This window comes from Amphiprion ocellaris, chromosome 21 (assembly GCF_022539595.1).
Source record: "Amphiprion ocellaris isolate individual 3 ecotype Okinawa chromosome 21, ASM2253959v1, whole genome shotgun sequence".
Taxonomy (NCBI): domain Eukaryota; kingdom Metazoa; phylum Chordata; class Actinopteri; family Pomacentridae; genus Amphiprion; species Amphiprion ocellaris.
The window spans coordinates 16,282,534-16,310,171 of NC_072786.1; the positions used below are offsets into that span (position 1 = coordinate 16,282,534).

The 27,638-nt window shown below is 38.8% G+C and overlaps 1 protein-coding gene across 18 annotated transcripts in view; it reads right to left on the reverse strand.

The window, feature by feature from the left end:
* Positions 1 to 27,638, reverse strand: part of cacna1c (calcium channel, voltage-dependent, L type, alpha 1C subunit) — a 216,207-nt gene that overhangs the window by 138,900 nt on the left and 49,669 nt on the right. For all 18 annotated transcript variants that reach the window (XM_055006548.1, XM_055006545.1, XM_055006543.1 and 15 more), the window contains exons 2-3: positions 14,527 to 14,959; positions 7,647 to 7,752 (exon numbers count right to left, since the gene is read on the reverse strand). In XM_055006548.1, coding sequence (XP_054862523.1) covers positions 7,647 to 7,752; positions 14,527 to 14,959 — 539 coding nt within the window. The remainder of the gene's footprint in view (positions 1 to 7,646; positions 7,753 to 14,526; positions 14,960 to 27,638) is intronic.

Below are 27,638 nucleotides of genomic sequence, written 5' to 3' on the forward strand. Positions count from 1 at the left end.
TAGCTGTTCACACACCCACATACAACACTAGACCCACAATCATATACACACATCTACATCCTTATCCGTATGCATGCTGAGTGGCTGCATTCTGTTGAGGCTGTTCAGAGGTACACACACACACACACATACAGAAACACACACAGTCACATATCACCATAAGACAACACAGACCAAACTTGTTTAGATAAGTGAATGTACAGATAGATGCTGATCGTTCCTCTCCATCTATAAATAGACATTCCTGGCAACCAGCAAGAGTAGCACCCAAAGGAACAACGTGTTAACTCGATCCTCTACAGCACAAATGATGGGAGGGCAGGAAGAAGGAGGCAGGGGGACATTTGTAGACTTTACCACATACCAGACAATATTTGGAGCAACATATAGGTAATTGAGTCTTTATAAAAGAGCAAACTCAGGTTATTTCATCAGTTTAATGAAATTCAATATATTGGACCCAAAGGGAAACACAGAGAACAGCTCTGAGGTAAAATGTTAACATACCAAAGAACACTAGAAATTCAGGGAAACAAACAAATTGGTGTTGCTCCAATAATTTAATCCACCAAAACAACAACATCCAGTCACTACTACTACAACCTTGCAAGTGTACATGGTCTGCTGTTTTTACGAGATCTCAACAAAGTATATTTAATTTGGCATGTGGCAACAATCAACACAGAATATCTTTTACCCTCACGATGAATACAAATCTCTAAAAAATGGTATAAAACACTTGTAAGTTTAAATTGTTTATACAGGATTGCACCACCCCTTTAGTAGAATACATGTAAAGCATCACTGGTGTAGTCAGCTGATTTTTGCTCAGTATTGTTGCAAAATTAAATGAAAATGATGATTCAGGCAGTGAATACAAGTTATCATGAAATATAATTAGGTTCAGAAACTAAAGCTACTTGGTTGGTGATAGAGAGACATTGCTTGCTTGACTAACACTCTGAACCCCAAAACCCTTGTCGGGATTCAAAGGCTAAAATTACACAATTTATCATAGCAAGAAACTGTAAAAACATAACAAGTTTCTATTTCATGATGGTCTTTGAACTACTCATCTGTGACTTGCCATTAAGTCAAAAAATTTGACCAAATCTAAGCTTAAAATTGAGACATTTCATCAAAATAAGTTTGTTGTACATGTCTCTTTTAGAAATTCTCTGAAAATAAACCAAAAAAGACTAGATTATCAATTAAAATAGAAAATAAAAAGTAAAAACTGCCATCCATGCAACAAAAATTCTGAGACTGTCCAGCTGAACTGAGTTGAACTGCACGATGTGTTTATACAGAGCAGATGGGAGACAAATATAGAAACCAATTAAAAAGTAGTACAATATTTATAGCATGTGGAGCCATTATTTATTTTCCAGTGATGGTGACACTTCCACTTTTTAAAAAATAATTAAATTATAAATATAATTTTCTTGTTGTTGTGATTTAGGGAATTATAAATGTGTCACACTGCACAAGAAAACATTTTTAAGTTCTTTCTACCTCTAGTCATGACTATGCTGCTTCCATAGAGGTGCAGAACTGAGTGAAAAATTAGCCCACAGTGAGTAAAAATGTGACAGGACCAAGAAATGTCCACAAACCGCTTGAGGTTCAGAGGTTTAAAAGAAACAAGTGTTCACTGTGTGGGTGTCGCAATCACATATGTCAAAGTCAAATGCTTTGCATCTGCAGTTAGCCACCTTCACGTTCTCCTTCATAAATTTTGCTGTAGTATAAAGTCAAATTTGCACAGCCACCACAGGTTGCCCCTCAAGAAAAAACACAAACATAGTGGTTACATTAGGCCTATGAAAGAAAGGCCAATACTGCTGCATTTATAAAAAAAGAGAAAAGTGAAGATAAGACACAGAGAGTGGATAAATGTGTGTGTGTGTGTGTGTGTGTGTGTGTGTGTGTGTGTGTGTGTGTGTGTGTGTGTGTGTGTGTGTGTGCGTGTGTGTGTGTGTGTGTTGCGATGGGGTCCATTAGTTGCCACGAGGTCATTCATTTGTATAAAGGAGCTCATTTAACACGCATTCTGCAGAGCAAGCAGCTAATTCATCTGACACTGAACACCCTGTCACCTGCTCCTGATGCGCGTCCACCTCATCACACACAAATGAGCGATAGTGAACAACCATGAATTCGGGTAAACACACATTTATGAGTGATGAGAAAGCATGGCTGATACAATACAAATGCACTCACACAATACAGAAATAAAGCAGCTAGAACTGCTAGAATGTACATATCACTCTAATATTATCCCAGACTCCAAACTGCTAGTAAGCCTCATTATTTGTGTGTAAAAGTGCACGTGTTGATGGCACTCCTGTCCATCAGTCAGTGCCTAATCAGGTATATTGATTAGCTAATTGCTGGTTACTGCAACATTATTCTGTCAATCTGACAGTATCCATATCGGTCAGGTCAGATGGAGTAATGAAAGGAGAGCAAGTGGGAGAAAGTGATTGAGGAGAAAAAACAGGGACCAGGAGAAAGAGAATGATTAGGAAACGTGTTTTTCAGTCAAACCTCATATTATGGTGGGAAAAAATTGTAGAGAAAAAAGTGTTGATGCTAAACTGAATCAGCCAAAGTGCAGCATACATTTCCTTCCTGAGAGAAGAGACTTTCTCACACTTTGGTTCCCATCCTTCTTTCCTCTGTAACCAAGGACAGATGAGGAGCATCACTACGGTTACCATATCCATGACAACCTCTCCCGCTGCTATTATTGGGCATGTCGTCAAGGAGACAGAGCAGCACATTATGGGATGCAGACAGAAATAGAAATCTTGTACTGGAAGCAATACAACAGATCACTGGTATTACATAACAAACACTTGTGCAAATCTAGCGAGGGGGTGCCGTATTGATTCTAAAACGCCAACTCGATCACACATAGGGTCAGGGGTAAATATAAAGAGCATCGCCGGGATACTGAACCACGGTATGATGCTGTTTGAAATTGTACTTTGTTAAAAGTAAAACTTTGTACAAGCCAGTAATTTGTTTGCAAATTATGCAAACTGGCAAACTGGGAGCAGCGTGGGTGAGCAAGCAAAACCACAATGGGCCAATGTGTCACCCCAAATGACAAAAACTAAATAAATAGCAACAATACTTAAAAAAAAGGGAGAAAAACACAAAAATGTGAATTAACACAAGGATGAACTTTGATGCAGGAAATAGTCTTCTGTAGCACAAACTCATATATCATTTAATTAGAGGCTTGTCTTATAGGTTGCAGCACTGAAATGCAAAGGTGCACTGTAAGGAATAAATTATCATAGCGTAAGTGAAATGATCAGCCTGAGTTTCCCATCAGTTAGACAATAAGGTCACAGGTTCATTTTTCCAAAATGTGAAAGAAGAGTCATTCGGTCTGTTTGAGTGTCCTAAAGCTAAAATGTAAACAACCCGGGCTAAACCCATCATCCAAATGACCAAGATGTGAATATAATGAGAGTCACAATAGACACTCTGACAAATTAACAAATGGGAAGTAATATGGATTCTGGCATTCTTGGGTTTAATTACTCTTGCAAACACAATAAGGTCAATTGTCAAAGTAAATGCACATTGCAAACATAATGTAAACATGCTTGAGATGCACTTCTGGCAATGTCAGACGGAGGCATTGTCTTTAAATGTTGATGTTTTCATTCCTACTCATATTTGGTGCATAACAAGAAAGCTTATGGTGTATTGGCTTTGAGGCACGACTAACATATAAAGAAATAATACAAAATATTTATATGTAAATATCAAGAAATTTGAAATATCCACAAATAAAACATGAGGCTGCAAAAGTATTACAGGCTGACATTAAATCTTGATGTGGAACCTAATTCACTTAATAATTGCTCCACTGGAAATATAAACCATATTGCTACAATCACAAAATACATTATCTGACTTATTTAGCAATATTTAATATTACAATGTATGCATACATGCCTGTTTTTATACTTTGTAGTTATATATTTGGGAGTACACTGTACATTTTTGGGGGATTCAACATTTGACAACTACTGACAGCTGTGCAACAGTTTTCCTGACATTTTGTCTTTTCTACTTGTCAATACCACACACAGAGACACACAAACAAAGACAGATACATGGTTCAACTGTATATTTAAGGTCCATCTGCACTCGGCTTCCTGTCTGTCAGAGGGTTATAAAACTAATTGACCACAGCTGTGGTGGTGCTGGTGTGTTTGTGTGCATGTGTGTCTTGTATCTGTTCATTAACTTGGAGGGTGGGAGGGGTCACCCTGCCTAAATATTACACATGAAAACAGGAGGCCAAACACTTGATGTAACAGTATCTAAATATGTGTAAGCGTGTGTATGCCTGTGGTTTGTGCTGTATATGGTTTCAAAACAGGAAAACCACTCTTCGCATGCTGTTGTCATACATTAAGTAACACCTGAGAGTTGATACTATCATCCAGTCTGCACTGTACACTGAAAAATAAATAGATTACTCAAATGCTTATCCCGTCCCATGCTGAATGAGAAAAACAATTATTTGCATAACATATGAATTATATTTGTTTTTAAACAATCAGGACTATGCTTCCTGCTTCTAATCTGATTTCTTATTGTGAAAGTTAAACCTTTCAAAGTGCATCCAAAGATTCAGTTCAAGTAGGATTGTATTTACTTTCTAATTTATTGATTTATTTGATTCTCACTGTTAATGTCCATATATTAATGTGATCCAAGGGCCAGAAATTTAAAGTGGATTAATATTTTCAAAGATATTAAACTAAAAGAAAGCTTAAAGGAACAAAAGAGTTGTTTACATATGTTTAACAAAAAGATAATAGCAATGCAATGTAAAGACAATGGTCTAAGTAAAGTAGTGTAAGAAATGCAGGTATGCCTCCTGCAAGATTCAGAGTGAGATAAAGACAAGCAGAGAGAGTGGGTGATGGACACAGATTGAGAAGATGAAAACAGCTGTCCTCCTTCAGTCGCATTTACTCTTCTACTGACTCATATACCTGTTCTGACACTGTATCATTACGTGAGAAATCAGAGGGCAGATACACAGCAAAACAAACGAAAACAAATGTTACTTCTCTACTCACAGGTGTGCTGTAAGCCCAACGCAATTTTGTGAATAGACAAGGTCATGAAGAGACAATGTCCCAGCTAGTAATGTGACAGCTGGATTTTTTGAATGTTTTCCTGCTCAGAATTTGTGACAGTTAAATTCTAATACCAATAAATTCTCTAAATCTGCAATGGAGCATGCATGGGCGTGTTGACATGTAAATGTGTCTGGTATGAGCTCTCAAGATTTAGCAAACATAGTATCCTTAAAAAGAAGGAAAGAAAGACAGTCGGAGACAGATTGCCAGATGTTACAAGGCCTGAGAGGGATTAATGTCCTCTTGTCGCTAATACCACTAATACACCGTCATACATCTGTAAGCTGACACACACATACACAAAGTATATGACACATATGAATCATGTATACAGCAGAGTCCAAAAATCTGAGACATTATTCAGAGTTTCCAAAGGCATTAAATTATCAGTCAGAAATTGTCCAATTTTGCACTACTTCTATGCCAAATTTAAACACATTTGTGGCTTTGAACATCTTAATTCCTTCGTACAAAAGGTCAGATTTCCTTGAGTGTATCCCTTCCGTTAAAGCACGCATTCAGATGACACTCTAGTGGATTTGATCTACGCATCAGATGCTTGTTCAAGTAAATGCAATCTTTGTTCAGTCTTATGAATATGGCTGTGCCTCAAGTTTCCAGCAGAACATTGCTAAGTAAGTAGTAGTGATAGTGGAAAACATTGCATCAGAACTAAGTGAAAGAGTCAAAAATAGGGAATATTATATACAAAGAGGGCCTTTCTCATTAAATCACAGACTGAAGTCTCCAAGAGACCAGTGCATGGAACTCTGAATGCTGTGTGGAAACTGGATCAGTTACATCTGAAGCACGATCAGGGAGACCAAAACTGACCACGTAATCAGGAGATCAATAAATCAAGCCTTTTTTCACCAAAAAATGGAAAAGCAATTTCATCCCAGATACAAAATTTGCTAAATAAAGAAGGCAAGGCTCCAATCAGGAAGAGTACTGTCAAAAGAAGGATGTCTAGTAGTGGCCTCAGAGGATGAGTCACAGTCTCTGAGCGGTCACAGCGGCTGACTGGAGAAAGTCCCATTTACTGATGACTCCAAGTTAGAGATTGATGGCAGTAACAGAGTTGCGCATGCAAAGAGGTGAACAGGAGAGAAAGTGATACCACAGTGCATAAAATATTCTTGGACACCTGCAACAAGTCTTCATTTATGCTACACCCTTCTGGTTCACATTATTGTGGGGAGATATTCATACTCCAGCAAGATACTGACTCCAAACATATCACAAAGCTTTGCAAGAGCAACTGGAAGATCAAAGAAGACCAACAATTCCTGACTGACACAAATCTTCTTCCACAGCCACCTGACCTCAAGTTTTAGAACAGCTTTGGGCCACATAATGACTGACTAAACCAAGCATTCTTCACATCAAAAGAGATTTTCTAAAATAATCTGAGATCATGTTGGGATACCAAGGGAAATCTTGAGAACCACAAAGATGAGATGAGATGAGATGAGATGAGATGAGATGAGATGAGATGAGATGAGATGAGATGAGATGAGATGAGATGAGATGAGATGAGATGAGATGAATGAAGATCTACTTTAATAATTTCCTCTGGGATGAATAAAGTAGATCTTATCTTGTCTTGTCTTAGTGGTTCCCAACATGTTTGGGTACCATATATATATATATATATATATATACCAGATTACCCATGGTATCCCAACATGATCTCAGATTATTCTAGAGAATCTCTTTTGATGTGAAGAATCAAAATCAAAATCACCTGATTAAAATAAAGAAGCCAAGATACTCCTCATTTCTTGAATCCAAACTACTATTTTCTCCTCAGCCAAAATTTTTATTTTGTCTACAAAAGAGACAGATTTCCTTTGATCAAATCAACTCACTAGACTTTTTTGGTACTTCTCAAGAGCCCGCATTCAAATTAAATGAATTTCTTCATTTTCCTGAGGCTTCAAAGTAGAACATTATAATTAACAACACTGATGTATGAGCAATCAAGTAAATAATGCTCAAAGAAGGTATCATTCAAAGAAAGACACATGCTTTCTTTCTGGCCCACTTCTTTATTTTATTTTTCTTGCCTCTGCTCCCATGTTTATTTCTTTGCCTTGTCCTTTTTTCATTCTAACGTTCTTTTATTTTACCTTCATGAAACTGTCAAGGCTTCATACAGACACACTGCCAGCAAATCACACTGAGTGGAATCAGCTGGAAATGACTAAATGACATGCTACAAATGCTAAGACAAACAGAAAAATGCTGCTGACGGAATATTCTCTTCCCCTAATGAGTCAAGATAATACTAACATCTACAACGGAGAGTCAGGTGTCACAGCACAGCAACAAAAACTAAGAAACCTCCGTTCTAGGACTATAAAGCCAATGAACGAAGCAACTGCTTATGCCACTAACAGTTATACCAAACACCAAGTGAGTCTGCATAGCTGTAAAGCAGTCTAAATATTGTGCACTACTCACCAAGTTGGAGTTGGTGGCATTCGAGTCATCCTCAGGGAAGGGGATGTAGACAGCTAAGGCCACACAGTTGGCGAAAATGGTCATCAGGATGATGATCTCAAATGGTCTGAGCGGACAGTTAAGGAAGAGTAACATACACAAAGCACAAGACATTTTAGCAGCACAGTGCATCCTGGGTCTACCTGGTTCACCTTAAATGACATTTGACGGGTCTGAACATAACACTGAGTTTAATTGTTTTTTGATTGAAATTGGTGTTGCCGCTTTTCGCTTTTAAAATATCAATCACCTCAGGTTGATGTAGGTCCTAAACGATCCATAAAAGCAAAAAAAATGGATTTTGACCTTCTCGAAAAGAAAGTGTCTTCATATCAGGCATGTTATTTCAACAAAGAGGTATTTTTAAACAAGCTAATACATCCTTACATAAGCAGAAGTGTATATATATATATATATATATATATATATATATATATATATATATATATATATATATATATATATATACATATATATATATATACATATATATATATATATATATATATATATATATATATATATATACATATATATATATATATATATATATATATATATATATATATATATATACACACACACACACACATAGCAGAGTGCAAGTGCACGAGCAGTTTACACAAGGAGAGATCAAAGCTGTGGAGTTTGCCTTTTCGTAAACAATAAGACACATCGGGTAACTTAGGAACCTCTTTGTGGGGGAGCAGGGGGAAGGCTGGAGAGACAGCGCATGTCCTAATATGGGTGCGGCGAGGAGCAGGCCTGTCGCGTGGAAGACGGGATGTGGACGAAGGGAGAGCGGGATGGTATGAGAGAGAGGAGAGACAGAGGGTTTTTATTTGGAACGGTCCTTGAGAGGGGAGTGACCTCATTATTTTGGGCCTCCGAGAGAGAAAGAGAGAGAGAGACGATGGAGAGAGGAGAGAGAATGTGAAGGAGAGATAGAGGAGGTCTGGTTTTCATCAACACAATTACAAACTGCCACTGCTGTCACCTCCCTCCACCTCTTTCTGCTCTCCTCCTCTCTACTCTCCTTACTTTTTCCTTTTACTGTCTTCCCTCTCTCTCTCTTATCAGATTCGTCTGTACCTCACAGTTTACATAAACAGCCACGCGCTGCTGAGCTGTGCTGTCAGAACCTCAAATCCAGAAGAACCATAAGCAAAATCAAGTACATTGATGCTGACATTAATGTTCAACACATGGCATCACACCATGAATGCAGTTTTTTTGGCCTTGCGAACAAGGTTTAATTATTTGCTTCACTGAATCTGACTTTGCTGGACTTGGAAGTGGCAGTTCTGGAGGTGCTGCTATGCTAATAACAAGTGGGTGAAACTTCAAAAAAGTGTCAATAACAAGGAAAAACAAGGCTAAATGTTGGTTATGTATGTGGTAGTTTACACTTTGTCCAAACAAGTAACAATTTAGGAAAAATACACAAAATCAGTTTATCAGTCTATTTGTTTAACTGCATTGCCATATATTAATAATTATATTAAAAAGCACTTTGACAAATAAAAAATCAGAAGTGATGGATTGCTGTGAGAGCAAACCAGTGTTTGGCTATCTGACAATTTCCCATTGCAGGAAAACGTCTCACCAACAATCCCTGAAAGTGTGTCACTCATTAAGTTTTTTGACTTTGCACAAACGCCAGAATCCTTCTTGTTTGCTATAATTAACTGTCCTGCATTAACATTCATTCAACGGTTAAAGATCAGAAACTTCTCAGCAGATTCCAAGTTCCCAGCTTTAGATGTTCATCATCGTGACATTTACAAATACACTGGAAGTCTGCTGAATCTGAAAAACAGATGTGAAAAATAAATTAACATGTTTTGTTTTCAACTCCCTAACCTCATCACAAGGGCTTGAACATTCTTTGATTTACAGTCTTGTAATTTCAAAATGAGTTCTGATAAATTCAGATATTACCCACTATGGTTCCTAACAAGTTCGAATGACAAAAGAGCGATGGGACGAATAAATAATTAAGTGTCATAAAGAAAAATTTAACTTAATAATCCTGCACTACCTACAATCATACTAGCAAATTTAATGTGTGTTGCCCCACTACACAAAAGCTTGTGTTATAGCTTTAACTACTGTTTTAAGGAAACCTCTGTAGGCAGAGAAAGAGCAAGAGGGAGAAAAAAATCCTTTTTTAGACAGCGGCACTAATATTTTGTTTATGTTTGGATTAAGAATTGACCCTTGATCACCATCCACTGTCGCAAGCTGCCACAAGACCATTCAGCTCATTCAGCCTGGGACCAAAATGCATCAAAGTTAATCACTCACCCTTGCACCAAGGACTCATTAAACTCACTTCAGACATGTGGGGACGCACTGAAAAACAGGCCTGTGACTCATACTGGGTTCCTGACCCGTAATTTAAAAAAACCCTTGAGGTTTCCTTCCATCAACATGATAATAAATCTACTGTCTGCTGTGCTGTTGAGAGCAAAACTGCACTTGGAGGAAATTCTGGAGTTATAGAGTGAAGAATCAAACTATATCTTTTGATAATGTACATCAATTAGCACAACATAAACAACAATAACCACGTTTAACAGCACAGAAGAAAATAAAGTTAGGATTTTGCTCAAAGCTAATTGAATTGGTCATCTTTGACAACGCAAAAATCAATAATAAACAAATGACACTGAAATTCGCATCACACTAGCTCAGAAGGTTTTACAGCTCATAGAATGTCACATTCAGGCTGCTGCTGTTTGGAATTGAACATATATATTCAGCATTTTAACAAGCAACAGCTGGCTCAGATACACACCACATGCAGCTCACAACAACAGAGACAATCTCCTATCTTGACAAAGCCCAATAAGAATCCTGGGATATACTGATATTATCTGGGGGAGTGGGTTCAACACTCTGCTGAGAATATTCATCTGTTGTCCTGATTGAGCTGAAAATGCATACAAATGGCACTCATATGACTTGATGCGTTATATATCGTATAAGCTGTTAGCTGTGTGTGTGTACTTATAAATGCACTCAGTGACACCTTTTCAAAACTGCCACTTAGCGTGATTTCATATAGAGAACGTGGTAGTTAGCTATAAACATGCTCCGGCTCTCTCCTTGTCTCTCACACTGACCTTGCAGTGTGCAGGTAATGTTTAAATGCTATAATTACACAGCATGTGCCAGTGTGCCTGTGTGTTTCTGTCCTTTATCATCTGCATGTGAGTGTGTTGTTCGAGGGTGTTGATGTGTGTTCTCTAATCTGAGTGTGTGTGAGCTCAGACAGGCCCCATCGACCTGTTGAGAGCAGCAGCTGTTGTCATGGTAACAGAGGAGGAAAAGAGGAAGATTTCGGATCTGCTATCTCGGGAGACTGAGGTACTCACAGAACAGGAGACACACGCACGCAGGCATGCACACACACATATAAAAGCCTACAAAATACACACAAAACATCAAGGAATGCACATCTACACATACAAGAAACAAATGCATACAGTGTCCGCTCAGACTCATGTTCAAACACGTCTTCACCATGCAGTTAAGAAGACAACCGTAATGTAGAGAGGTTAAATAGACATCATTGTTAAAATTGTACTATTTGTTTTTCAAATGTGCTTTATCTGCGTTTCTCTATGCCGCAGATGCTTCTCTTTTCTACTTTTTTCTCTTATTCCTGTGCCATTTTCCACAAGAACCCACTTTAAAGCCCCTTTTCTTTCTTTCACTCATCTCTTTCCTATCTCCATCACTCTCTCCTCCTTTGCAGCCTTTAACTGTTGAAATGAATGATTTGAGGAACTGTGGGTAATGATCTGAACACACATCCGTCACTAGCTGAGATTGTGCCAGTGACCCTGAGGGTTTATTCATCCTTTTTTTCTTATTAATTTTTATTTTATTTTTCAGTCTCAGCACAGTTTTAAGGTGGGCCGCTGCCATGTTGACTACTGATAATTCTAAATGCACAAGACGACCAGCAGGAAGATTGTCTGTGTTCACTGCTTTATAGCGCTGAGAGAGATTAGACGCATACTTAAAAATACACAGCTGATCCCATTGGATATTTTGGTTATATTCAGAATAACTTGCCTATTGTGTGAGTGATATGCAAGATAAATGTGACTCATGGTGGATTTTTACAATAAACTAAAGCAAGACCAAACAGGAATAAACATGGGGTATACAGGTTTAAAGAATAGAATTCCTCAAAGAATTATACTATCATTTACCATAGGATATTTAGTATAACTCTCTTGTCAGACATAATTGCTACTCCTGCTGTGAGACTACGATGGTAGAGTGAACAATGAGCAGAAATACAGTAGAAAAAAATCTTTTCAATCCATCCTATTAAGTGTTAAAATATGACATGTAATGTAATTCCTCAAAAGCGCAATTAGAACTTGTTTTCTAAGTTGAAAAAAATCATATGTTTTGATATTGGGTATTATTGTGACATGTACTTGAGGATTACTCCTGCAGCTTATGAGAATGAATGCTCGAGGATATGTGCAGTGAATGATAATAACAGACGTAGTTCTTCAGTGGCACTTTTGTCCATTAGAGCTTACGAGGTTATCAACACTGATTGATTGTAATTTGATAATTCTCTAATGCAATCCTCTTCAAACGCGCACAAACACTTCTAACGCATCTCCTGTTTCCTCAACAGTTTGCTCCGCTTTCTCTTCTTTCTTCCCTCATGATCCATCTATTCTCTCCACCCACACCCCCTGCCCTCCCTTCACTTATTATGTGCCCTACCTCTGCCATATAATTTCTCTTGTTTACCCTTCCCATCTTCCCGTCAATCCCTCAATCCCTTCTTCTTCAGCTACTACAGTCAATTATCTCTCCTGTCGACGACCATGTCCTGTCCACATCCCTGCCCTTCTCATTTCCCCGACTCCTCCTCTTCCTCTCCCTAGTTCCCTCTCAGGATGATGTGTGACTGTGCTACTGCTGAGTCGCTGCTCATGTGAACCTATTATTGATTACTTTGACTGTGACACTGACCATTCCTGTCCCTCTACTTGTCTACCTCACCCTGAGGGAGAAGCAACGCATTATGTTCAGGATCTTAAAAATAAAACAAAAGAACAGACGAAGGGTGGAAAAGAATAGTGGATGGGTGAGAGATTTGGATGGACAGAGGGAGAGACGGATAATAAATGTTGTGAGAGGCTCCTCGGAGGAGAATAGAAGGAGCGAAGGAGGAACAAAAGTGTGGATGGACCTGAGGGAGAGAGGATGAATGCAGTTAGAAGAAGCCAGGGGAGAAAGATATGCCGGGAAGAGGTGTGAAGGAGGGATGAAAATGACACAATTTGCTTTATCCTCCTGTGAGAAAACTGACAAAAAAGAGAGAATGTAAATGAAAGAGGAGAGCGGAAAAAGAAAGACGGAGAAGGGCAGACAGAGGAAGGGGAGAAGGGATTAAGACGACTGAGTGGAGAGGGGAAAATCACACTTATTGAGAGCTAGAGGACAGAAGAGAGATTGATTAAAACCCCATACGGAGGGGATTAACATTACCGGGGGGAGGTGGGGATAAAGTATTCCTTGTGGTCTACAGCAATTTAACACGTCGTTCTGGATGGGTTTTTAAACTTTGTGAAATTACAGGATATGGTCTGGAACATGGACGTTCAACAGGAAAAACTCAAACAACCCATTATAAAAATCCACTTAGAAAACAGAGGAGAAAAAAAGCGTCAGAATTTTTTACTTTTCTTCATTTTCAAAGTAGTCCTGTGATCATTTGGCATACTTTTAATGGCAAAATGTGATCAAATATAGGATACAAATGGTGCTCTGAAGTGTATAGCAGAAGATGCAGCCGACATTACAACACGGTTTTAAGAGGTTGAGCTTCCCTGCTAAATTCTTATTAATTTCTAATTGGTTGACAAATAGAACTACATATATGTTGGTGTTAGCAAGTTTCAGTCAGACTGGCAACCAAACTTGCATATCTATTTTATAATCCCTTCTTCTACCTGCTCTCCATCCATCAGTTTTTATCCCAGCTGATATTTGTTTACTTTTATGAATTCCTTTGTTCTCTGGTCCAAAAAATAAAATACATAATATGGCATAGACAGCACTACAGCATGTATTTAAGACTCGCATGAACAAAACACTCTGGGTGTAAAATGTAGGGGTTCAGGATGTTCTCTTAAAAATACCCAGTATGTTCCTCAAAATGGACCTTAAATAGATTAGATTTTGTCCCGATGCTATTGTATATGCTTTCAACATTGCAACGATAATGTAATTAAAGGTAAAACCTGCAGCCAGCCTTTTTGCATTTTCTACACAGCTCCTTCTTGATTTGACAGAAAAAACAACTGATACATACTTAAGTTCCAGCCTCACTAATTTCAGGAGTTTTACTGTTTTCCTGTAAATTGAGTAGGTTTAACTTTTAAACTGTTGGTAAAGTAAAACAAACAATCTGAAGACTGTCGTGGACTCAGTTTTTGATATTTCATAGATAAACAGTGTAATTTGTGAAGGAAATATTTGCAAATAATTTTGGTAGTGACCTAGTGAAGAGATGTGAAAATACATAGTTGTTTTTCAGTAATGAAATTAACTTCCTGGTGCATCAGACTTGATTGTTATGCCTTGTTAGTTCCAAATGAGCACAACCTCAAGCAAAAAAACTTGACATGGAAAAGTACAGACTCTTTTGAACTGGTCTCCTTCAGGCTACTAAACAGAATCAATTCAGAGTGTGATCTGTTTCACTTTAAAAATAAAAAACAGCTTCTTAGAACCAAAAGCAGTGGGAGACAACAGTATGAAGACAGTTCTCCAGTCACGGTTGATTAAAGGATACTTCCACTCGACGATGCTGATGCAGGCCCTGCGGATGGGGTTCTTGAGTGTGAGACAGAGCAGGGCCCGTGGCGGCCTTGTGGCTGTCGTTGTGGTCTGTTTCTTGGGTTTAGAGCTGTAGTGCTGTCTCTTCCTTTGCGTGGAACTGGCCGTAGAGATGGGCCCGCCCCCTCCTGACCCAAGCCCCGCCCCTCCGCCCGATGCAGCATTGCCCATCATCTTCGCCTGTCTCGCAGCGTCGATGGCCGCCTGCCAGCTCAGGGCTGCCCCTGGCGTGGGGATGTGCTCCGGAGCCAGGCCAACCACGCCGTGGTTGACCCCGCCCCCTCCTCCGCCATGGTCACCATGGCTACCGCTGCCACTGTGCTCGTTGGTCAGGGCAGGGACGGGAGCACGAGGAAGAGGGGGAGGCGGTGGGGGAGAGTAGTCGGAGCCTGCAGACAGAAATGGGAGGGGAGGACAGAAGAGACAGAGAGTAAGCAAACCACACCAGTTAACTACCAGGAAGCACATATTTCCTTCAGTAAGCAACTGATTCACTTGTTGGTTTAATTCATCGCACATGGTTTGTGGAAGTCGATGCTTTTAGTTTCTGGTTTGGTACTTTACTCTGGAGACTCACTAATTGATTTTTGGTAGATACTAACATCTAGTCTTGCTGAACAGACCAATCCCAAGTACGTGTTGTACAGGCACAACAGAGATAACCATGTTTAGTCGTAGACCATCTGTCTATGGTCTGAGTTTTCACTGTGCACAGCATCAAACATTGTTGCACTTTATCTCATGTAAGTCTCTCTCTTAATTTCATCATGAGCGACCAAATCTGGCACTGGTGCTCCCATCAGACAGACTTTGCGCCCTGCAGTCAAAAGGTTAGAAAATCTCTTCCAAGAAAATCTACTTGAAAAGAAAAGATTTCCTGCAGTGTCATAGTAAAGGACCAGCATGCTTATAATGACAGACCCCCCAGAGTGAAAAACCACGCAGTTGCTGTGTGTGGTTAAATGCAAAGTGTGTTCGGGTCTGAGAAGACGTTACAAGACTCAGACAAGAATTTAGTGGAATTACAGACATAAAAGAATGTCTGAGAGGAATGAGAGGCAGAATTACAATAATCTCTGTGAGATTACATAGTTTTACCCATTAAAACTGTAGAATAAGATTGACCAAAAGTAAGAGAGAGTGGATTATCCATATGGTTTGCTTAGCTAGACTAAAGGCAGTTATAATATCCCCTCAGGCCTCCTTCCCTCTGACATCTGAAGAGGGATTCAACAAATGCTCTCACCCTGCACCAGGTTACATCACGTGGTTTAAAACTGTGCATATTTGTGTTACTTTACATCAACAAGCGTTATCAACGTAAAAGCTAATCATGAAAGCACACATTTTCTACTGGATGTTGAAGAACAGCATTGCATTGCAAGAAGTCCAACTTATTGGTGATGTCAAACCATTTCAACAAAACCAGCAGATATTGTTTTTGACTATCAAAATAAAATCAAAATCATTACTTTTGTTTGAAAAACATAATTGCATAGCATAGATTTACTTGTCTACGGTGTATATAATGCATATAGCCACAAATTTGATAATACACCAATAGCTGAGAGTAAAAGTGCCATGAATTGGTTTTCTTTAGTACCCACAGATGAAATGAAAACCTTAATCTTGGTAGCGGCAATTATAGCATACAGTACTACATAAGTACTCTGACACACAAATATGCTAAATTTAAACTAATTCACATTGTCAAATTCCCAAATCTAGTAAAGTGAAAACTGAATTCAAAACTTTAAGAATCCCAGTAATCCAATCTGATCTGGTACAACAGAGATAAGGAGACAGACAGAGGAAAGAAAATGTGAGAAATTTGAGAGAGGAGAAGAGAGACTTATCTTGTATGCTTTGTAAAATTATAGGGAATTTACAATCTCATTCCTCTCACCTTAGTGCTACAAGTTTCTACATATGCACTCACACTGGGCAACAACCTCAGGATCACATTTGACCCTGAACATACATCCCAGAACCATTTGCATCCCTTTTTTGTCAAAGCAAACTGCGTCAGTATTAACTAGGGGTTTTCCAGTTTAAAACTACCTCATAAAGATGATGGATGAGGTCTAAGTTATTGAATTTTCACACGTGTCCCATTCACTTGCTGTTTGGTTAAGTGTAAGCACCAAAAGTACTCAGTTAAGGTTTAGGAAAAGATGGTAGTTTGAGTTATAGCCTTTCACAATATTTACTATACGTTACAAGACAAACTTCTCATCACCTGAAGCGCAGCGTCAGTGATGGCACCAGCAGAGAACATGTGGCTGCAGACTCATGATTTGTATTTCTTATGTTCATGTGTTTTTATGGATCTATCAGAATACCTTGTGCGTAGAAAATTGACACCAAAGGGCAGCTGGTGTAGTCAAATGTGACAAGTGGCTCTGACAAAGTGGTAATATGTGATTAGTTTGAAATGTATCACTGCAAAATTAATGCACCAAAGTCAGATCTGATTTAAGCAAGGAAGACAACAAATAAGTGGCTCATATCACAATATCTTTATAGCAGTGTATGTATACACTGACATCTACGTTTAACATCTCCTTTCAGTCACTTGTTTTCTGCTTGCTGTAAAATACTGATTGGCTGCAGGTGTTTCTCCAGCCACACAATCTGACTGGTCAAACTAAACTTTTGCTGGCAATACAGCATTCAGCAAGTTACTTTTATTCAATTAAAAATTACAGAAAATTTATTCATTGCCTACTTTACTTTCTGTTACTTATCCAACAGCTCTTACACCACCACACCCACACAGTGCATCTTCAGTGCAGTCATAAAATAAGTTCTGCATTCAGATCCTTCACTTATATAAATGTGGCAAAACCACATTTAAAATTAGTCCATGGCAACTCACACTGCCACATTCACATTCTCACTTAAAAAATCACTCTGGACATGTTGAAAGATATACCAAAATACACTTTGAATGATAACTGCACATCTCTTATGTTCAGATTTTACAGGGGCACAGTGAAGTGAACAGCCAGAAGAAGAAACAGAATAGGACGTGTTATTTAGTAAATGTACTTACTTGAATAACAACAGAAGAGGTGCTTCTAAGCCTGGCTCACAGAAACTTTTATGACTTATTATTGTAGGGAAATCACAGATGTTGTTAATAAAAGAAATGTTGTGAAAAGGTGACAAAGCATGAGAAGTACATAGCAGCTAAAGACAACCAAGGAATCATTAGTTTTATGATTTACACCTGTGCTTTTCATTGTTACTGACATCATGTGCAGCATTTAAATTTTGGAAATGATGGTGGCGAGCTTGATTTAAATCACTCTCTATAATATTAGTAAACTTAAATCGTAATATTAACAATAATAATTGTATCATAAATAGATACCATCAATTTATGAATAAACATTTTCTATCTTTGGTCTCATTAGCAACCGGTAGTTGCCAAATAATGAGACTTCACAATAGCATACTTGTCTCTGAAATGTCGTAAGGAAGACACTGTTAAAGCAGCACATAATGCAATTACGAAAATTTTAAATTCTGCTTATTTACAGCATGTAAGTTGCTGTGTATATAGTATAGCTTCCGTGAAAGGTTTATAAACAAGGCAGAAAACGCGCTAGCTAACGCAGCATTGTGTTTTGCCATTAGTAGCGAGTTAGCTTAGCTACAGCACAGCGCTCCACAGGAAAAGCAGCCAAAACGTATCGACAAAAACATTTAACATCAGCTTACCAGTCAATTGTAACACCACTATGTCAGTTACAACATTGCTTAATGTGTAGAGAAAACTAATTTGTGGTTACCAGAAGGGTAAATCCTTCTTCTCTGGCGCAGGCTACAACGGACAGACGACCTGTTAGTGCAGCTAAACGCTAGCAGCTAACACTTTAGCTAGCTATTTTCTACTGGGATTAGCAACTTTAACATAACATAAATTGGGTTTTTTTAATTAATGAAGGCTTATAAAGAGACCTTTTGGGAATTTTATTATCAGTTTCATTTTTTTTTTTTTTTTTTTTTTTTTAGAATTTTCATGCGTTATTAATGTTGTGGTGTGTTCCTACCTGTAGGCCTAATGCGTTTTGCTGATTTCTTTGTTTATGCCAAGCCTGTTGAAATTTTTGTGGACGTAAGTGTTATATAAATAAATGGTATTGTTTTTGTTACTGCCACAATAATACTGCAATGCCCTCAAGGCAGGCGTAATCTTGAAACAAATGCACTGACTAAACAACTACACAAGATATGTCTGCAAATATTTAGGAGCAGTGTGCTTTGAATAGAGCAACAGTGCCCAAGGCAGTGATCTTTACATTCACCAGCAGTGAAGTCACTTGGTATCAGATGCAGCATGTGGGACATACTGCTATGGTTTCAATTTTGGAGCATATCTTTCATCTAATGTCTTGGCTCAAACTACTTTCTACAAACTCAGGGAGTGAATATCGAGTTTTTCAGTGATTTATAAAAGCAGAAAACCCAGATACAAGTGGCAAACTTTACTTTTATTAGACATACAAGCGCATATATACATTTTGGGTTGGGATGCATCCCAGATGTTTCTTTCGTTCTGGAAAACATCGTCCCTTTTCTCTCCACCATCGACTCCAGTGTGAGTTAGTATCTGCTTCCCTGACTGCTGTTGCACATCATCGTTTCTCTTTAGCTCACTATCTCGCACAAACACACACACACACAGACACACACTCACACATAATCACTTTTAGCATATTGTACTGCTGTGTGATCAGTTTATCTCACACTGCCTGGCCCTCTCACGGGGTGTACCCCACTGAGAGAGTGTGTGTTCCTGAGTATTTGTGTGTGTATGTGTGCGCTGCATGAGTGAGTGAATGAGGATTAGAGGGGAGTAAAACTTTAATACTACAGAGCTCACTAATCTGTCTGTCTGACCGAACGTCTCTCTGTGGGTCTGTCCTGTCACATGCATATGCGCAGTCATGTCGTGTGTTCGTATGTGGTGCATGATGGACTGCGCGATCAAGTGACTGTCTATAATTCTATTAGCAGCTCTTTATCCTGCAGGAAGAAACACATGGATTCTATGGAAATGTGATTCTGAGTGAAGGGGAGAGAGAGGAGGAGCAAATGATGAGATGATGGAGGGAGTTTAAAGCAGGAAGCAGGTAGAGTGGGATGGATAGAAGAGGAAGCAACTGATGGGATTAGGAAAAACAAATACAGATGGAGGAAATATCTAATAATGAGAGAAAGGGTCAAAAAGAGGATGAGAAAAATGAGTGGAAGATTGGAGTGATGTCACTTAATCCGCCTATTCTGTGATTTTAAAGTCAAAAATATTACACTAATTGACCTTAGTGTTGCAATCATTGATGTTAGTAGGTTTTATGATAATACTATCTAATTTTCCACATCTGTACTTGTCCAGTTTTTTGTGGTGTAATTAGGTGCATGCTAGTCTTTTACAAATTTTATTTTTTTTTGGTTACATTTTTGTGCCTTGGTGCATTTTTTGTGATCATTTTATAATTTCTAAATAATAAAATGAGTAATTTTTCCTGCATTTTAACTTGTACAGTAGGAAAAATAACATTAGTCACAAATAACATGACAGGTGAGGTGAATGGCAGCGATCATTGTAATGGAATGCAGTGTTTTCCTAGAAAACCTTTGATCTTAGCGTTCATGTACAACCCACCTAAACATTATTGCAGACTAAACACAATTCCCATGGCCATCAAGCTCCTCAAGCAGGGCAATAGACTAAAAAAAACACTGACAAACACACCGAAAAACAGCTTCTACCCCAGAGCGGTAAGAGAACGGAATTCTATCAAAGACTTTAGTAAGTGACTGAGTACCTACTAATTATCTATGCACTATTTATTACTCCACCAAGGAACGTGGCGGAGTTATGTGAAGATTGGCGTACCTTTGTCTGTTTGTCTGTGAGCAACATTATTCAAAAACGGACTAACGGATTTGGATGAAATTTTCAGGGAAGGTCAGAAATGACACAAGGACCAACTAATTTGATTTTGGCAGTGATGTGGCTTATAGTCTGGATCCACGGATTTGTTAAAGATTTCTGTATCATTGCTAGATAATGGCACGGCATTAATGTAACTATGACAAGTGAACACTACGTCAACTGCCTGCTGACGATACATGATTGCGATCTTACTACACATCGTCCATTGCAGACTTATTGGGACTTATCCATGGGAAATCACACAATGACAGAGCAGCCTTGGCGGAGTACTGCGTTCTCTGAGTGCTTTTCTTGTTTATTATGCACTGAAAGACTGACCGCTGTCATTGCAGATCAGAATGACAACAAAGATGTTCTATATTCTAGCCTCCTCACTTCTTAAATCCCTATCTGATCGAGCATCTATGTGACACACTGGAATATTCCAGATACCCTAGGACACCTCCAGAGGTGCCATCCCGAAGGGTCAGAGCTATATTTGATGACAAAGCACACCTATACAATTTTAGGCAGGTGGTTTGTCATGTTGTGAGTGATCTGTGTCCAATAATGATCTAAAACTAAATTAAACATATGCAATCTACAGCCAGAGAAAGCAACGCATGCTGAGTTTAAATATAAGCTCATGATGCCGAAAACAGGCTAAAATTCATAAATATGAACCTCAGAGACAGAGCAAAGTGTTTTATCAGCTTTTATGCATCAGTCCGTGCTCTGTGAAGAGAGTCAGCATGCATTCCATCTGAACTTAAAGTGAGCCTAACTGAGCTGAACTTCATTGTGAACTGAACTGCAGACAGTAATGAGCTGTGATTCAAACGCAAGTCAGTGGAGCTGTTATCTACTTAATGATAAAGGCTGGAGACAGATGCTATCACTGCAACTCTAAGCACTCTGCTGCAAAATGTCATTGCTATACTGCTCATGCGGACTATAGTGCTCTGATTGTCCAGTCTTATATAATTGTCACCGGTTGCACCACGAATGACAGCAGAGAAAACTACAAAAAAAAAAGGCTTCCAGAGTCTTTAATTGGCTCAATCAGCTGACGAACAAAGAAGAGGACCAACAAGATTATCCCACACTAAATCAGCCTCTCACATCGTCTTCTTTGGTTTTCTCTATTCATTCTTCTGTCTCTTCTTTTCACACTCTCCCGCCATATGTTTTTCTTTCTCCTGCACTCGTTCCAATAGGGATCTATTTGGGTGGACAGTGAAGATGTAATTATCAGTCAATTAACTGATGATGACACCTGATCAGACACTAATTAATGGGTGAGCGCACATGCAGACACACAAACATACTGAACAGCAGCACTGCTAAAGGAAAAAAAGTCTTAACAGGCTTAGTGAGGTCCAGAAAACTGGGAATATAGCCAATGCTCATTTTTTTTTTGTTTTTTTTTACAGTCATGTACCATGTTGCTAAAATGTTGTTTCTTTTGAAAGATGACCTCCTTCTGCTACTGCACCTCTTCTTCCTCATCTTCCCCTCTTCCTTTACACCTCTTCCTCCCATTCACTCCCATTAACAGACACCCTCCTTCCGCCTTGACACTGCTTCTCCTCTTCCTTCACCCTCTTTTCTCCCTAATCTATACAGCTGTCACTCCCTCCACTGGCTCTCCAGCAGCAGACAAGTTCATTTTCAGTCGTGCACCCTTCCTCCTTCCTCCATTAATCTAACCCCCCTCTTCCCTCCCTCATCTCTCCATTTTCCCTCTATCTCTCTCTCTCTCTCTCTCTCTGCTTTGCTGCTTCTCACTCTTTCCCCCCATCACTTCTTTCTCTGTCATTTTCAAATAGCTGACAATTATTCTCTCGGCTAGTCCGTCACCAATCTGATCCGCGAGAGCGCCGCTTCCCTCACAACCACTTTAAGACCCAGATTTAAGCGAAAACGTTAAACTAGAAACGGCATAAAGGAGGTTTTTTCATACATATTACTACTCCTTCCATGCTTTTCAGGGCTCGTATGACATCCTATCATGCGTAACCCTCATTATCATTGTCAATATAAATACCAGTTGTAAGCCTAATACTACTTTTATCCAATTTATGTGTCATCCATTCACTCACGTCGACACACATACACATGCAGAGAGTGTATTCAAAAGAAAAAGATGCTTCAGTATCAGTTTAGTGCATGATTTTTTTTCTCCTTTTTTTTCGCAAGCTACGGTGTGTGTGCATCTCATTTGTCTCCTCTCTCACTCTGTCCATATGTGCCCATTATCCGGCCGAGTGAACACACCACACAGACACACCTGCCACCCTCTGCGCACACACATGCACACAAGCTGACACACGTGCGGACACAAACACACACCTGCTCCCCTTGAAAAGGCCGAGACGCACACTGACACGTGCTCCCCTTTAAATCCACGATCACCCCAATTACAGCACAATCGGAAGTGCACCTAAGCAGCAAGAGCAGGACATGCATGAAATTTACAAGGAAAAATACATGAAGCGACAAGTCACACGCCTGTGACCTCACCACCAAGGCTTCCTGGACCAACAAGAACAGAAAACTTATCACACTGCACAGAATATTCCCATTGTCGGGGGAAATTCCTGCTCATTTTACTGTACATTGGAAATAAAATGCTCCTCATTTGTCTGAATACCAGCAGGCAGTGAACACACCTCTGCTTGTTGTAGGTGTTTGTGCCATTTTGTACAGTCAACAAAAGGAGGAAACAGTGAGGAACATTTACGTTTTTGTAACAAATAAGATCATTTTGATAACATGAATTTGTGTTTTTCCTCTCTCGTTGCACTTTTTACTGCAGTGAGCGCTGCCTATAAAAGCCCTATCATGTATGGATTTATTCATTAAACTGTAACATGCTATCTGGTGCTGAAAGTGAAGAGGAGGGGAAATGAAAAAAAGAGTGTGTGTGTGTGTGTGTGTGTGTGTGTGTGTGTGTGTGCATTCCACACGAGATACATGTGACAGTGAAATGCCAAGGGAATATATGAATTATGCTCCCATGCTCCATATTCAAGAGCATATTGTTCGCTATCCTCTGGACTTTCTAGTACATTACTGCACAGCCCCGCCCTCAAACTGTCAATCATGGCTCTGAGGCACTGATTGGTTGCTGTTTCTGTACTACCAGGAGGACAGGGAGGATGGACTGTATGTCTTTGGGTAGCAAAAGTGGGATTCTAATGTATGATTTTGCAATTTTCTGACAAAAAAACCCACATGCAATACTACAAAAACAAGTGGTTAGTCAGTAATTTTTCATATCTATACTGTGCGCAGTTTATTTCAAGTATGTTGTTCCAGGATTTCACAGACACACATAGTTTTTACACATAAATTCTGTAGCTTGAGGAAATTAAAGGAGCTCACAAGGGCTGTAAAATGTGGCTAATTGTCATTTATCCCTCCTCAAGTGACAATAGCTATAAGAATGGCATATTATAGGAAATCCTCAGAGGGCTAACTTTAAGCAAAAGATAAGACGTTGGTTTTAAGCTGTTTAATACTTTGGAAATCGAGTGGAATCAGCCCCTTGGCCGGCTACTTGAAAAGTCTGAGCCAAATCCAGCAAGGTCTTATTTTTTCATGACACAATGAAATGTGAATTTCTCTCAGATGATTTTTCTTACTAAGTGAAAGCACTTACACCAAAACCAAAATGTTAATAAGATCCAAATATGGATTTGAAGTTAGGAATTATTTGAAACACGCAGCACTTAATTAGTCAAGGTCGACAGACTTTCAAATCCATTAGAAAAATCCCTTGGCCTGAGTAGCCAAGTGGTTCCAGTGGATGCCATATAACTGCAAAGCCTCTGGTGTGAGTCCAGCTAGGGACCAGTTTTACATGTGAAACCCCTCTTTCTCTTTCACCCTGTAATTGCTGTTGGACTCTTCAATGTAGGATACGGTCCAATAAGGGGAAAATTATCAAAGGAAACCAATCAGCACTGAGAGCAGCAAGAGTCTGTCCTTATCCTGTCCCCTTAAAATTACTTATTTGGCTTTCCAGTTAAATTTGAAGGTTGATTCAGAGGAACAGTATTGCCGAAGGATTAAATCACAACTGCACTGAAGTTGTAGGGAGATGCTCTACATGTTCACTGCTTGTCAACGTTAGAATATTTACAAAGCAAATGAAAACTCACACTTTTATTCATGCGCTAACATAACTGCACAAGGGTTTTCTAATCATCAATTAGCCTTTCAACACCATTAGCTAACACAATGTAGCATTAGAACACAGGAGTGATGGTTGCTGGAAATGTTCCTCTGTACCCCTATGGAGATATTCCATTAAAAATCAGCTGTTTCCAGCTAGAATAGTCATTTACCACACTAACAATGTCTAGACTGGATTTATGATTAATTTAATGTTGTCTTCATTGAAAAAAAAACGGCTGTTCTTTCAAAAATAAGGACATTTCTAAGTGACCCCAAACTTTTGAGCGGTAGTTGTTATAAAGTCATGATCAAGACCACAATCTACGTCTAAGGTTAAAGTAACACTTGTGCTTGTTATCCTGTTTAGAAATATAAGGTAAGGTTGACATCATACTACAGTGCGGTTTATTAGCATCCAGACTGGAAATAACAAGGAATAGGTAACCTAGTTCTGTCCAAAGGCAACAAATTCTGCCTACTTGCACCTTTAAACATCACTAATTAACACATTTAATCTGAAGTGTAGAAACAAAGCACTGTAGTTTTTTGTTGTAGCATTTCTTGGCCAGGTGTAATAACTTTCTGGAGTCATGCCATCACTGTGAGGTTGCCAGGCAACCCCTCCATAAAACTACAACCTGTCATTTTTGCACAGATTTTGTAAAATACAATACAAATATGTAATTTCAAGCAGACAGGGTTGTTTCTGTACAGCTCTTGAGAGAGCAAGCTGTGATTGTGACTTTTTGTGTTGCTTTGTTTTTTTCACGTATATTATAGAACGGTATCCACAACTCTGATTGGCTGGATCTGGCTCCTAATTGGCATTTAAAAAAAGAGGAGTTGTCTCTTTATTGCTGCATATTTTTGAGCCAGACTGTATGTTAAAACATGAATGAAACAGTTGAGAAACCTCACTTTAAATCTTAAAACTCAGCATTATAAACAGTCAACATCTGAGGCTTTAGGTGTCAAAGACAGTCAAGTGTAACAAATGTCCTAAATGATGCACACTGCAAAATATGGATGATAGATAGGCTACACAAAAAGCGACTCAGACATTTTCTTCGTTGAAAAATTGTAGTCGAGGAAATGTAACATAATAGCTGTCAAACAGTAGAAAATTAAGTGATTTATTGACAAACTAGAGCCAGTATCGGCCTCATCGGTATTCCTCCCTGAAACATAAGGATCGGTGATAGACATGAAGGATGAATGCAGTGGGGAGAGACCAATAGGAAACAAGAAAAAAAGTCAGCTTGAGCACGAGAAGAGCGAAATACAAGGAAAAAGTGATGGTTTAGAAGAAGAAGGAGAGAAGGAGGAGAAGCTATGAGGAGGACGGCTTGTTCACTCTGCGCCTCCATGCCGACCTCACATACACACATATTCACGCACACAGTGCAGGCAGCAGATATTAATAACTCCTTATTAATATTCATCTGCAGTGGAGAGATGTGAGGCCAGAGTAACCCAGATACGAACCGTCTCTCTACCTGTCTCCCTCTGTGCGTCGATCCTTAAATCTAATGATCTCTATCAGGCTCTGCATCTTATCAGTGTACATATTAACCATTTTGCTGCATCCTGTGAGTAAATAGCTTTTTTTTTTTTTTTTTTTTTTGCTGCATCTGACACCCCTGTTGTGGGGACTGTGGGGTAGGTAGGTCAAAAGTCAAAATATCAGCACTTACATTCCACTCAATTAAGTGGAAAAAACATATCTGACAACTGTGTTTGCTTTTAGAGACACAAAATACAAGTTTAAACAAGTTTATACTACTACTTTGTTAAAAAAATATCTTTTTTCTCCTTCTCCATCATTCTTATTCAGTCCTTTTCTGTCTATTCTGTTTTTGTCTTCCTGTCGTCCTCGCTTTCCTTCCTCACATCTGCCCTTTACATTAGCAAAGGGCACAGTGGGCTCCTACATTGTATTCCATATGCCATTCAGACGTGCTTTCATTCAAAGCACCTTCCAGTAAAGTAATTGCATACATTTTAAAATCCGCCTGAATGGAAGACCTAACCTTGACAAGGTCACATGACGCAAAAAACCCGCACACGACCACCTGTACAGTGCAGAATCAAGTCGTGCCTGGAAAACTTATTCACATATATTTACCATTTAGAATATTAGCTGACATCATCTGACCTGTTCTAATCAACTGCAGGACAGTAAAACTAGCAGAAATACTGCATACATACAGCAGCACGCAGCAGATATACACCTTTTTACTCTATCTGCACATATGATTTATTAGACCTTTAACAAATTATTGATGATTTTTATAGAAACACAGCATTTATTGTCAAATTTTGTTTGCAATACTTAAACCCAAATTGGCTTTGACTAATGCACAAAACTCTACAAAGACACAATAAAATACAATAAAACTACCTGTTACTGTCCCAGAGACACGTTTCATTTTATAAATTTAGTACATTTAATGCTTGTTATGAATTTGGTGCTAAGTGAGGTTCTATTTTTTTTTTCCTTTTAAGAGCATGACTGTGCAGGAATCTGTCTGTAAAACTATCTTCTGCTTGTGATCCATAAGAGGCACACACAGTAATTGTATTTTAATTGGTAATATTTTGTATAATGTTAGCTGATATATCTTTCTATGGACAACGTGATACGTTTTCCATGATTTTGTTTGATTTCATCTTGTGTAGAGGCGAACGTGAAAGACTTAAAAATGAACATCATTAACATTATATCCTTTATTTTTCTTCCGAAGAGAAAGATATAATACTTCTTTAAAGACATCTGTATGATATATCGCAATTGTTTCATTGGATCTATGTAGCCAGAACTAGAACCACCACCCTCACTAACTACAATTAACATTTTATTACACTTGTAAAGGATGGTAAAATTTCCTCCTCACTGGTTTCCTTCTCTTCAAGAAACTCACAACACACAAAGGCAATTT